This window comes from Bidens hawaiensis, unplaced genomic scaffold (assembly GCF_021521415.1).
Source record: "Bidens hawaiensis isolate Kalapana, Puna unplaced genomic scaffold, B.hawaiensis_p1.1 tig00037226_1, whole genome shotgun sequence".
In the NCBI taxonomy this organism is placed as follows: Eukaryota; Viridiplantae; Streptophyta; class Magnoliopsida; order Asterales; family Asteraceae; genus Bidens; species Bidens hawaiensis.
Window position 1 is genome coordinate 163,090 of NW_027496494.1, and position 14,882 is coordinate 177,971.

General features: G+C 33.8%; 1 protein-coding gene across 1 annotated transcript; it reads left to right on the top strand.

The window, feature by feature from the left end:
• Positions 1–13,658: 13,658 nt before the first annotated feature.
• LOC143589118 (uncharacterized) lies at positions 13,659–14,684 on the top strand (the record flags this gene model as incomplete). Its single annotated transcript, XM_077069964.1, has 4 exons — positions 13,659–13,744; positions 14,029–14,180; positions 14,284–14,375; positions 14,457–14,684. Coding segments are annotated over 4 exons (558 nt in total), but the record flags the coding sequence as incomplete, so codon positions are not given.
• Positions 14,685–14,882: the final 198 nt, after the last annotated feature.

The window sequence follows — 14,882 nt, forward strand, 5'->3', positions numbered from 1 at the left end:
GTGCAGTAAAAGAGAATCGACAAGGTTTTGATCGACGATATATGGATAGAAATAAAGAGATTATGGTTATAGGGGAAAAGAAGGCCGGCTGAGTTCAATTAAAGATCCACGTATTTTTGACAATAAACCCACCAAGTAAGTTTCAGGAGCTAACATGTTTCATATACATGTAAATGTTTTCTTACATATAAAAACAATATAATTTATATTAGACAAATTAAATAATGAAAATGTTCAGTTTATAAAAATGTTTTATAAACAAACCTAATGTTTTTAAGAAATAAAATACGTTTTGTAAAAGCGTAAAAGAGTAAAGGGTCCGGGTAGGGTATTAGGTAAAAGGGTAGGGTCATACCCTTTGAACAGTCGTATGCATAATTCAATTAAATGCTATTTGATATTTATTTATGTGTGTTTATATTCTATCAAGTCTCGGAGAGGTCCATTTGAAGTCTAGCAAGTCAGTATAATCATACGCCGTCTTAGTAACCTGAGCCCGATTCGCTTGGCGATGGTAATCGACAATCTCAGTCAGTCATTGTAGCCAATGCTCATTCGCAAGGCAACGGTTAAATGGCACACTAGCATGTCTATGGTTTGTTTGTGGTTTGATTGATTATTACTCACATATGTTTGTTTGCGTATTTAACATTTATCACCTATTATATATATGCTATTATTATTCATGAAAAATTGGTGATCATCTCACTCAACATGTGTTGTTGACAAACTCTATTCCATTTTTTATGCATATGCAGGTTATCGTGTGACTTGAAGCTTGACATGAAAGACATCTGGAAAAGACCATAGAGAACTTAATAAAGACTATCTTTATTTAAATTTTGATTAGATTATTTGTTTTAAATTATTTGTTTTTGTTATGAATATTGTGCACTGTAATACGAAATACTTAATTTAATAGATATTGTCATTTTATTTATGATAGTATCTTTGAGCTGTGAACAATCGGCTAACGCTCTGACATTTCCGCCTTAGGTTGGGGTGTGACAGCTCTTTTGTTGATCAATGTACCAGGAAATTTGAGTGATTCTTATTCTTTGATATAACCATTTACAAGTGGTATCAGAGAAATCTGGGAGAACCATTGAGAGAAAACAATGGCAGCAAAAAACTCAAACTTTCAAGTACTTAGCGTCCCAAAGTTCGATAGGGATTACGAGCATTGGAGCTTGCTAATGAAGACACTGCTGAAATCAAAGGAGTATTGGGTTATAATAGAGTCGGGGTACACTGAACCTCAAGAAGGAACTACACTTATGGCTGCCCAATAGACCAGATTTGAAGACCATGACTCACAAAGAGGCTGCTAGGAAAATTTAGGACGCTATGAAGAACAAATATCAAGGCAACGTAAGAGTGAAGAAGGCACAATTACAGAGATTACGAAGGGAGTTTGAAATCTTAGAAATGAAAGACGGTGAAAGTGTGACTGAATACTTTAGCCGAGTAATGACCACAACTAATGAAATGAGAAATTTTGGAATGGAAATAACAGATGTAATGATTGTCGAGAAGATCCTCATATCATTAACTGAAAAGCGCAACCATGTGGTTTGCTCCATTGAAGAATCGAAGGACACTGACACGATATCAGTGGATGAATTGCAGAGTTCTTTGCTTGTGCATGAGCAAAAGCTTGTGAAGAAACCTAACGAAGATCAAGTCTTAAGAGCAGAATTTGATCCGGTTGGAGGTCATGTACGGGGGCGTGGCCGAAGTCAGATTAATAAAGAACATGGTCGAGGTCAAGGAAGATCAAAATCTGAATTTGACAAGTCAGTAGTAGATGCTACAAATGCCATTAGCTTAGGCATTTTTCCTATGAATGCACTCGAGGAGACAAGTCTTTGAATTATGCTCAATTCGATGAAGTAGAAGACTTACTTTTAATGACCTGTACAGGAGTGAAAAAGGAAGGCAAAGAAGGAATCTGGTTTCTTGATTTGGCTTGTTTGAACCATATGATGGGAACCCGAGAATGATTTGTCAATTTAGATGAAGGATTTAAGCATTTAGTAAAACTAGGGAATGATCATCGGCTTACAGTTAAAGGAATTGGTGAGGTGAGATTTGAAGTTGAAGGAATAACACAAGTCATCAGCCGTGTGTATTATGTTCCTAAACTTACCTCAAATTTACTAAGCATTGGGCAGCTACAAGAAAAAGACCTGACAGTGGTTATACAAAGAGGCATGTGCAAGGTTTATCATCCTCAACGAGGTGTGATAACCACCTCTAAAATTACAAGAAACAGGATGTTTTTAGTGAATGCAAGAATGAAACCCATTGAAGGTCAATGATTGAAGCTAGAATGAGATGTAAACGAGCAAATTTGGCATAAACGACCTGGGCACGTAAACAACAAATCATTGAGAACCATGCAATTTAGACAAATGGTAAAAGGGCTTCCTAAATTAGCAGAGCATGACAAGGTTTGTGAGTATGCAATCTGGGAAAGCAAAAAAGAGTAGACATTCCCAAGAAAAGTAATTGGAGGGCCTTAAATCAGCTCAAACTTATCCACACATATCTGTGTGGACCTATTAAATCTGAATCACCAAGTGGGAAAAGATATGCTATGGTGTTTATTGACGACTTTTCTAGAAAGGGATGTGTTTATTTTCTGTCTAAGAAAAGTGAAAGCTTTGAAACATTTAATAAATTCAAGACCATGGTTAAAAATGAAACTGGTTAACAATTAAGGGGATAAGAAGTGACCGAGGATGGGAGTTCACTTCAAAGAAGTTTAACGATTTATGTGAAAAGTTTGGGATTAAAATACAATTGACCGCTGCCTATACTCCACAACAAAATGGAGTAGCATAGCGATAGAACAGAACTCTAATGAATATGGCTAGATGTTTGTTGCTTGAGAAAGACATGCCTAAATGGTTTTGGTTGGAAGTTGCTAATTGGGCATGTTTCATCTTAAACAGGTGTGTAACCACTTCTGTTGAGGATAAGGTCCCCGAAGACACTTGGTTAGGGCATGCACCAAATGTTAGTTTTCTCAAAATTTTTGACTGTATAGGTTATGCCCATGTGCCCTCTCAGCTAAGAACCAAGTTAGACGATAGAAACACTAAATGTATCTTCTTGGGTATTAGTACTGAGTCAAAGGCAGTTAGGATGTATGATCCTGTTCAATAAATGGTTATTATAAGCAAAGACGTAACCTTCTTAGAAAATGAAGCATGGGTCTAGGATACTAAAGTGTTTGGTAGTAGAGAATTGTTAATTCCTGATGAGGAAGGGGAAGAAAATCAAGAAAGAGATATTGACGAGTCACATTCAACGAGTCATATTCAGATATGGCAAGTCCTACATGGGATACTAATCAAAGTTCATCTAGGATCGCTGATGGTACGAATGAGGAAAGGGGAGGCAATACCCCTTAGTCCATTACTCCTAACACTATGGAGTCCATGAATCAAAATGAAGAAATTGGAAGAGCGGGGCCTAGCATGAACATATAAAAAAGGACAAGAACTGCTCCAATATGGATGAGAGATTATGAGAGTGGGGAAGGATTATCAGAAGATGCAATGGACTTTGTCATGTATAGTTCACTTGAGGACCTCACAATTTATGAAGAAGCAATTAAAGAGCACAAGTGGATACAAGCAATGGTGCATGAAATGGAATCTATAGCAAAAAACAATACTTGGGAATTGGTAGATAGAATGGAAGCAAGCAATTGCCATGATTGATTCTGATTGCAAAAGATCACAGATTGCTTTCTAGAGCGTTTCTGGAATTGGCTTGAAAATTGTCAGGTGTTTGACTATTTGGAGTCAAACTAAGAATTATATACAAAAAGGATTTTTCTTTGCTCACATTAGGCTAGTGGGCAGCAGGTTATTAATTTACTAATATGCAAATTACAAATAAAGGATAGTGTTGGTACATCTTCAATTGTGAAATTGCATATTTGCGACAAGCCGACAAATTATCAAAGGAATCATTGTATTTGCCTTCAACGTTTCGGGTTATACTCGGCTCCTCAAAAGTTAACGGTGTTGGGTTTCAGTGGTGATCAGTTAAAATTTCGTTTATTAAATCCGGTTCAATAAACGTGACAAATAATAATTAATTACATTAATTAATATACGCAGCGAAAAACATATGTTAATCAGCACCGAAAACAAAACCCGACAGGATCTGGTTACAAAAAATACGAGTACGAGTCAAAACATTAAATATAAACTAACAATATATTTAAGTTTACCTCGGTTAATAATTAACTGGTTGAGACAATGAAGGCTAACGAACCGAGCTAGGTGACACAACGAGATCCAACGACCAACGGTGCGGTGCACGACGGCAACCCAGCAGCGGTGGTGGTGTGCGAACAGCAGCCCGCAGACAGCGGCGGCGTACAGCGGCGAGCGGCGATGGTCGGGCAGCGCCGGCGATGGGGTGGAGGAAGAAAGGAGATGGACTTGTTGCTTAGGTTAGGGTTAAGGTTATGTCCATAACATCATGTGTTTATATAACCTATAATTAGGTTTAACTAACTTAGTTAGTTATAAACCTAATGGGCCAACAAGTCCACATCTTGCTCCAAAGCCCGCTTCTTGTAATTTCATCTCGTTAAAGTATCTAACCCGGTTAACTAACTTAAGCGGGTCAATGGCTCTTTACCTCACGGTGTAACTCTTACAGGTCATAACCCTGTTGGCCGTATTGACTTACCCTAACCGGTCCATAATTCTAACAAACGGGTCAGCATATCATAAAAACCTAATGTCTATATTCTTGATTTTAGATATTTGAGCATGCTTTGTTTGTATCTTTTCTTCATTCGTTTAATACAATATTTAATATTTCAGTAGATAAACGTGTTAAATTAGCTACGTAAGTTATCGTTTTTCTTTTCCTCTGATTTAGAACCATTATTCTTTTAAAAAAGACCACAAAAATGTGAATTAACCCGTTTTGATTAATGTTTTCCATTTTGAAACAGGTTTGCGCATGGCTTTGGATGTGGTTTGTACTGAATATGGTTCTATTATGTTTCGCCCTATACATTGACCAACAACTGTTGTAATCATGGTTCAAAGACGACGTCTAAATCATGGTTCAAAGACGGTGTCTGCGCATGGCTTTGGATGTGGTTTGTACTTAATTTTGGATATTTACTTATATTTTCTAATTTTTATTTGAAAATAAGTCGCCTGTGACCATTTTCCCCCTATCATGAGCCCTTCACCGCTTCTTCAATTTGCGACTATAGAAAAGCAAAAAGAAAAAAAAAATCGGATAACGGATCAAAATGGTCAACTAATTTATATGCTAAAATCCCTTTATTTGCTTAAGTTGTACATGAGACATGCTACTATGCTATTGATTATTGAAAACCACCTAATTGCTTTTTAAATACCACACTAAATAAATATTTGGATACTTTTTAACAAATTTCGAATTCAAGTATGAAATGCCTTTCATATTGTATCTGTTTACTTGGCATTGTGCTCGCTCATGTGGATCCCCTTTTCACTGTAGGTAGGTATGTGGATTTAACTGGATTGCAATCACAATTCTCAGGTTAATATTTGTGACAGCGAGTTCAAAATGGGAAGGTTGTTGAGCTTCATGAACGCAGGTAAAACATTATTTACATTGTTACCTTTTTCTCCATATAAGGCGTGACAACTTTCCGTTAATGTAATGTCATACATGCAGAATGGTAATGACACTCTTCCTTTCAAAAGTGCATTCAAGGATTTAAGATGTAGCAGTCTGGCTATTGAGAAATCACTCGGGTATTTTGAAACTTTATAGTAATATTTTTCGTCTTCATAATCAGCATTCTCTTCTTCGTCTTCATAATCAGCATCCAAGTCCTCAATTTCACCCAAATTCCCGACTCTCTCATTACCAGGATGAAACTCATTCTCTTCCCCTGCAAACTGAAACGGCCCTGAGCGGTTTGGTGGTTCAGACCTTACTGATCGGTTATCATCAAAGCTCAATGTTTGTCTTCTATTTTGGTTTCCACCCTAAGCAGTTAATGCGGAAAAATATTGGATATCGGTTATCGCAGTGAGATATCGGTAATTTTAATGTCATGTAAAATTCATATATATAGTAATTTAACACTAATAATTCAGTATAGTCTCCTACCAGGAAATTAACCTTTTGCTACTTGCAAAATACCAACAATTATAGCAAGTAAAAATTGATTAAGACTTAAAACAGTAACATTGAACACTAAAAGTTAATAATTAAGACTTAAACTCTAATATTGGGAATATCGGTGATATATCGGTCAAATATCAGTCCAACATCGGTCAAATATCTGTCAATATTGCCAATATTTTTGGTACCGATATTCTGACCGATATTGACTGATATTCACTAAGGGACCGATAACCGATCGATGATATCGACTGCAGAGTTTCCACCCCCACGGTTCACTTGATTTTTGTTACTATTAATGTTCACATTTTGGTTTTGGTTGGGTGGTGGGTTGTTTAAGGGGAATGGTTGCTTTTGAGTTAGTGGCTGGTCTTGGTTTTCGGGTTGATAGACAAGTGGGTCTTGATAATTCTAGCTATTCATATCTTCTTCTTTTGGTTTTGAGGTTGTGGTTAAGTTTCTGGTTCAAACCCGTCTTTTAAGCTCCTCGGTTTCTTTTTGCTGTTTTTTCAATTTATGGCTCAAATTGAGGCTGCTCTTAATTTCTCTGGAATATCTCATATGCATGAACCGGTAAGAATCCTTGCACACACAAAAACACACAAACTCCGCGTAAAATCAACAAAGAAACAATAAAAATAAAAAATTAAAAACTAAACTAAAGTAGCACTTTATGAGTTGATTCCCTAGTAACGACGCCATTTTGATCTATGTCGAAAGGTTAATCAAAAACATTTGTAAAATACCTTCACTAGCAAAGGCAAGTAAGGTGTCAAATTCACAAAGAATCAGTGGAAAGTACAAGTTTTGCTCATGACTTTTTAATTAATAAACTAAAGGGGCAGACGATGTCAAACGGTTTGAATGATTTAATTATTGAAACACGATTACTCTTTGAATATAAAACAATATTATTAGAGAGAGAATAACCAATCTCCAAGTTTCGAGTTTTGAAGCAGGCTATACAAATAATTAAAACTATTGGGATTTGTTTGTATAAATAAACCAAAAGACTAAATGTTTGGCTATGCTGATTATCAGAACTTAATCCAAATGATTGGCACGGCTAAACAATGATCTAATTGATTATCAGTTTTAGGTTTTGATGAATGAAATCAATGTTATGGTTAATGATAAACGGGTCAATGACAATAAGAACTCAATCCTAAATGTTGATGACCACAAATCAGTTAACTAAAAATCTTCAAAGCATTCAACTATGAAAAATTGTTTAAGCACACAAACAAAAGCAAAGATTCAACTAACCGAATAAGTAACAAAATCCAAACCCAAAGTTAAGGTTTATAAATATTGCATCTTCATATTAAATTGTACCAAAAAACCAAAAGACAACTGAACCCTACGCCCGAAGATGGTTATGAGATCTTTAGCATTGCATCTTCATCTTCAATGGCTCAATTATGGTATAGAAGAATGAAAGCATGGATGATTATGGTGATTAGTATGTGTTAGAATGATGGAATAAGCTCCGAAAATTGCCCCTAGATGATAAAGAATCAAGTCCAATCGATCTTAGGGTTTCTTAGGCTTAAATATTGAGTAAAATAATTAAAAAAAACCCAAAATCCCCGTCAGACCAGCCGTAGACTACGGCTGGCCACCATAAGCTACGGCTGCTAGAGTACCAGAAAATTGTTTTCTTCATAAAATCTTCATTCTAACTCCATTTTCGGCCACGTCTTCGTATTTCAAGTCTCTATCATACCATATATCATTACTTTCATTTACACTCCATTCTAAATACTCCAAATTAGTTTCTTTAAGCTCTGATCACCTACAATCATAAAACCAATCAAAGTACTTGTATTCGATACATATAAACAATTAAAGCACACCATATTAAACACTCAAAACACATTCTTTTACCCCACATATCAACATGTGACAAACAACGGTTCAATTTAGGGCTTAATCAATTTCACTTGTTAATTGTTCCTTCATGTAGCCTTATGGGTGGCCGGTGGCTGGGCGGAAGTCGTTGGAGAGATTGGGGAGGGATTTTGTGAAAAAAGAAGATGTGATTATGAACTGTAATACAGATGGAAAGGATATGCACCAACGTATGTGAACACGTGGCAGCAAAGTATCTCATAAAATGCAGTTATAGTGGTTTTACAACCAGCTTCACTGATTATACTCTTGAGCTATAGTAGAAAATGTGAGAGGACCATTGAATGTCATATATATATGGGATGGATCTTGCGAGAAGTGATATTATAGCGAGAAGTCGATTTCAACCATTGATGTTATTAATCAATGGTCATTAACGAAAGTGGGATTTTTGCAATTAATAAGAATTTATCATAAGGATTATTTTAATTAAAAAGGGTAATGTGGTAACTTGTTTAACTCAATTAAAATAAAAGAAGAGTATAACTCCCAATGTTCCTTGTTAAAAGCTTCAACCTTTAATTTTCATTGATTGATAATTAATTGAATTTAATTCATTTGTGATTTATTTAACTTTCTTTTATTTCATATATTATTATGATAGTCTTTTTTCTTGTTTTTTTAGTGTTTTTTTTCCAGACTAGCTTACATATTGCATACACATACAGTGTTTGTGATATAAAAATTTGTGTAGGATCCATATATATATATATAGTGTGTGGATGATATATACACGTATAGTGTTTGTGATATAAAAATTTATGTATGATCCATATATTGTTGTTTAATGTAATAAAAAAAAGTTTATTTTGTAGTATGTAATTTCATATATGTGCTGTGTATGTGGTATTTTAATTGTGTATGTCTAATTTTTATCATGTGTAGGTTCATTTATGTACTGTGTAAGTTCGTATATGTACTGTGTAAGTTCGTATATCTACTGTGTATATGGTACTTCAAATTGTGTATATATAAATTTTTATCATCTGTAGGTTCATTTATGTACTGTGTAGGTTTATATATGTACTGTGTATGTGTAATTTTTTTATCGTATGTAGGTTTATTTATGTACTTCGTACGTTCGTATATATACTTTGTCGGTGGTATTTCCGTATTTCTAATTGTGTGTGTGTATTTATATTCAGGTGTAGGTTCATTTATGTACTATGTATGTTCATTTAAGTACTATGTGTAATTATCAGCGCTATTGAATTTTGAAACTATTATCTGGACAAATATATGAAATTCAAATTAGGAGAATAAAAAAAATAATATGGATTAATCGACAATATTGAATTTGACTAAAAAATCAAGAATTTAACATTGGTTGATTTAACTATTTATTAAAAAATATAAAAAAAAATTGTAACTTCTCCATAAATTATGACCTACCAAATATGCAAAAACACATGATCTTTTACTATAACACCATTTCCATTAAATAAATGATAAAGTAAAAGAAAAAAATGTGATTGGTCGAATTCATTTCTCACACTTCTCGTTATAAAAAACACTTCTGAAATAAACTTAACCCTATATATATATATATATATATATAGGGCAAGTATAATTTGAAAACCCAAATGAATTACAAACACTATTGGAAACTCAATTAATGGCTACTATGCTTTCACATCACCCATATTCATTTCTTTACTAGATTTGCCAATAAGGGTAATTAAGTCTTTTTACACTTCTACCTCTTTCATGACTAATGTTGTACTAGCTTTTTTAATTCTTCTTTTCCCTTTCGTTTTTCCAAAGTCTTTTATAAATTTGTATCTCAAGTTTCCTTAAATAGTTAAATATCATAATTTATTTTAAGAACCAATAAATAGCATAATTTAACCATCTTTTTGTCATTCATCTTCTTTATTGTATTTTTATAAATAAGTAAACTTAGATATTATCAAATATAAGTTTACATATAAGCATACTTTTATATATGTAAAAATAATTTTAAAAATATGTAACAAAATTTAATAAGTTTATATGTTGATATGTATACGTATTAAAGAATAATGTTACAAACTTTTTAAATAAGTAAGAGTAATGTAACAAATATTGTTTATTTAAAAGAAAAAATATATGTAAATATGTAAATTTTCATAGCTTTTTTAAACGAATATGTAAATATGTGAAAAAAATTAAGAATTTGTAAACTTATTTACATATTTAAAAATTTGTAAATTTATTTAAAAATAATTTTTTAAAGATAAACATATTTTTACAAATATTAAAATGTGTAAACTTATTTAAAAATATTTACACACTTTTTAAAAATCCGTTACATACTTAAGAATTATGTTACGCATTATAGAAAAATAAAATATTTTAAAATATGTAAACTTGTTTAAAAATATAAAAATACGTAACATGCTTAGGAATTATGTCACACATTTATAAATAAGTAATCTTATTTAAAATATGTAAACTTAAATTTGTTACATACTTAAGAATTGCTTTGCACATTTATACACATTTAAGCATGTTTGATGTTTATAAATAATCGGCCCTTAATATTTTTCGTGATATTTACTTATTATTTATAAACATGTAACATTTAAAAAAAACATGTAAATATATTTAAAAATTAAAACATTATTGAAAATATGTAAACATATTTTAAAACATGAAAAGTTATATTGATACTATGTAAACGTATTTAAAAACATGAAAAGTTATATTAAAAATATGTAAATTATGTTAAATATATTTATTAGCATAAATATATACTTTAATTTTTAAAACTTTATACTTTAGTTTTTATTATTGAATTTAAAAAGTTATAACATGTAATAACAAAGTAAAAAAAAATATTAAAAGATTATGTAACAACAAAAAGACTAGAATATCCTATTGTTACTATGATCTCATAAAATTATCCAATAGTTTGAGAAAAAAAAATTTAAGACCGTAATATTAACCAAATTTCATATGGGAGATTGGTAGGATTTACAAACGTTAAGGGTCACATGCCTAAAATATCATCCACACAAATTTTGTCTCAAAAATATAAACTTAAATAAAAAAATCATATATTATATTTCATTTTCTTCATCCTTATCGTCATTGATTTTGACTGGAAAAGCCCACTTATTTCTTCACCTCATCCTAACCGTCGATACGAGGGTTTGGGAAAATTAAATTGCAATAAAGACTGTTATCAATGTAAAACTTGGTCCGTTGGAGCTTGTATTGAAAAATTAAAGGAGAAGAATATATGCGATTGATTGATTGATCTGTTGTGGATACGGATAACAAGGATTCCGATTCGTTAATTGAAAGAAGAACCAGAGACTGGCATCCTCACTCGTCATTGTCCTTAGAAAGGAGTATGAGAGCCGGAGAAGAATGAAGAAAGGGGACGGCCGGCGAGTGTTAAGAGTTAATATGGAAATGTTTTTGAAAGTTTGGATCTGAAACTTGAAAATCAGATTTCAACCTATATAACATCGCTTTTTTTTCTTCTTTTTTTTACACACGTAATATATGTTGTAACATTTAAAACAAAATATCGAAACATCAAAAAAAAATTTGTTTTGCTATTTTTTAACATTTTTTTACTAATTTTTTTATATGTTTTCAGAAGAGAGAAAATGTTATATTTATGTTTACATTTTTATTAACTTTAATTGAGGATCACATGATTCAAACTTTAATTAAAAACATATGGTTGAGAATGAGTTTCTAGAGTTTTCACAACTCAGGTGGGTTTTTATTTTAACCTAACCCTATATATATATAGTAACAAGTATACACTATATAACAAAAAAACAATTTACCATCATAGAACATCTATATACATCTATATATATAGAACATCTATCATTTTAAAGTACTGGATGAGTGAAAAATCGACGATGTTGTTTCTCGTATCGAGAGTGAAGAGGTAGGTCCCAGCAGAGCCCAGTTGGACCCGCAAGACTCACCTTGAAGAGGGACGTCTGCGCAAGGACCAACTGCTTCCGCAGGACCCACCATGCTCAGAGATGAAGACCTTACGCGCAGTACGCCAGCTGTTCCCGTAGGGAAAGCCTCCCAATGGTGAAGTACCCCGCCTGTTCCCGCAGCTGCGGATACAAGCCATCAGGGAAGGCTACCCGCACTAATAGCAAGGCTACACGCACAAGACACTAACTCTTGATACTTCAGTAATGTCACCTGAAGGAATGAGCAAGGCGGGAATACTCCCGCCCAAATGAGCCAGTCGGTATGCTTCTGGAAGATCTTTTGTACTATACCTGCCAAGGTATGGACAGAATAGACAAGATCTGACCAAAGCAGCCCATGAACCAATCACAGGGTGACAGCTCACCGACAACAGTACTAGGAGGAGCACCCTCTAGTACTGTTTATCACTATTAGCCGCTGCTTACTCACCAACCCTCACTGTGGGACGTGCGTAGCCTACAGTTAGTGGAACAGTGCATAGCCGGCAGTAAAGGAACAGTATACAGCCGGCCTTGTCACTATCAGCCGCAGCCTATCCACCAACCAGCATGGCTCGTGCGTAGCCCACTGTTGGTAGAACAGGAATACTATTCAGCCGGCTGTACCTTCTTGGAAACCTACATTCGGCTATAAATACTCCAACACCTTGGAATGGTAAGGACATTATCTGATATCTTGTTATCTTATCTTCTCTAGCAATCTCTTAATATACACTTATATTCAGAGCAATCTAGTCTGATTCTCACACCGGAGGGTGGTCACAAGGAGGAACCCCCCCCCTTCTCAGTGACGAGCTTACGGTGTCTGTTTTGCAGGTCACCTGAAGAACAACTTTCTTTGCTGGACCTCATCCACGTGGGAAACATCTATTTAACCCCCAGATTATCCGTAATCTGCCCGGGGTCGATTAGTGTTTCTTCAGAGAGTGTTGTTATATATGTAAGAAAAGATTATGCTATCATGTTGGAAAGATGTCGTGGACCCTGTGTTGTTGTAATGACACTAGTTATCAAGGATCCAAGATATGGGTCATTAATAGAAAGATGTTTTATGGTTTGATTTATATTCCACAAGGTTTTAACTTTTTTTTCCAGTGTAGTTTTAAGTCTTTATATGTCCAATAAATGGGAAATTACCAAAATGACCATTTTGACTAACCACAATTCCTTGACTAGCCCTCCTTTTTAGAAATACCCAAAATGGCCATCCCAAATAGTGGGTTCCAACTGTCTAAAACTATCACCTACAAGTTTTTGCAGCCACCCACATTCAGACATGTGCCCGCATAAACGGTCGGGTCCGACCGTTTTTTTTAAAAGCGACTGATTTTTTTTAAAACGACGGTTTATTAAACAGTCAGTCCGATTGTTTATAAATAGCCTTTAAACAGACGGATACGACTATTTAAAGTTCAGTCGGCCCTTTTTTAGACGGACGGAGATGATAAGAGACGAAAGGCTGCTTTGGAAAGACTCGAGAAGCTAGCGAGGGCACATTACTTGACCATGCAAGTTCTAAATAGTACTTAGTAAGATAAACATGCCTAACTACATTTTCTTCTAAACATTACAGCCATAATCTATCGTTATTATCATTATAATTTATAACCTCAATCCTCTTTGAATTTTACCATTGACACTTCTGTGGAGAACTTTGCTTCTGGAGCTTGGCAGGCTTTAGGTAACGCTTGGAAAGGTGGTTCCAGTTTTGTTCAAAAGTAAGTCAACACAGCAGCATCTATATTATCAGTGCAATGCGTGACGCACACACATCATGTATGCAAGGCGTTTGGTATTACAAAAATACTAAAAGTTTGTTTATGGATTACATTTTAACTTGTTAACTTTTAAATACTGAAAATTAAGAAATTAAAATATATAAGTTAAAAAAAAAAGTTATAGTACCAACATATAAGTTTTATGTGTAACCAAAGTATAAACTCTATGTGTGCAAGTAATATATGCATAAGTTGCAAGTAATTTATGCTTTATTATTTAACAGAAGAAAAGCAAAGCTGTCAACAGAAGAAAAGTCCGCGTATGATGTAAAGCTTAAAGAGGTCCAGCAAATGCTGATATTAGAAAACGGAAACAATATAGAGAATGCACCTAATAACGTTGATGATGAGATAATTAAGAGTTTTCACAAATCAAGTGTGAGCAAGGCTGCAAAGTAATATTGTCGTTTCATTTTACTTTAATCCATCTTTTTATTATGTTCAAAGTGATCATTTACTAAGGGTATAACATCTTGCAGCTTTGCAAATGCCTTTGCAGAACTATCTACATGTGATATTGCTCATAAAAACTCATGGCAGACTCGACCCTATTTACTCTGAGGGAATTCATGTATGAATATTCAAATTATTTAAATATCTTAGCATCGTACATCTCACACAAACTAATTCAATTTTTATTATCTGTATGCAAAGACTTTCAGAAATGTGCTGCATTGCATTATCTCAACTTCTGATTCTAGGGAAATCAGTTACACACAATGAAAACAAAGCACAAGATCCCGCTGATGACATGGATATTGTAAAAATTGAATGGCCCAAGGATTTTATGGAAAAAGCTAAAACAATGAGAATGCTACTTCTTATCAATGATTGTATACCTGGAGGCAGTTGCAGTCAGTTTTATGGCTGGTATTTGTAGTTTATGTTTTTTTTATATATTTTCAAGATGTTATTTATCTAAATATAAATTTGATAAATAGGCATATCAGATGTAGCATAAGCTTATGCAGCAGCCATCAAATCTGATTCTTCTAAGGTTTTGCCAAAAAAGTCAATTCAAGATAAAGTCAACTCGTTTTCTAAGGATCTGCGTGTTAATTGAACCACAAGTGTGGGT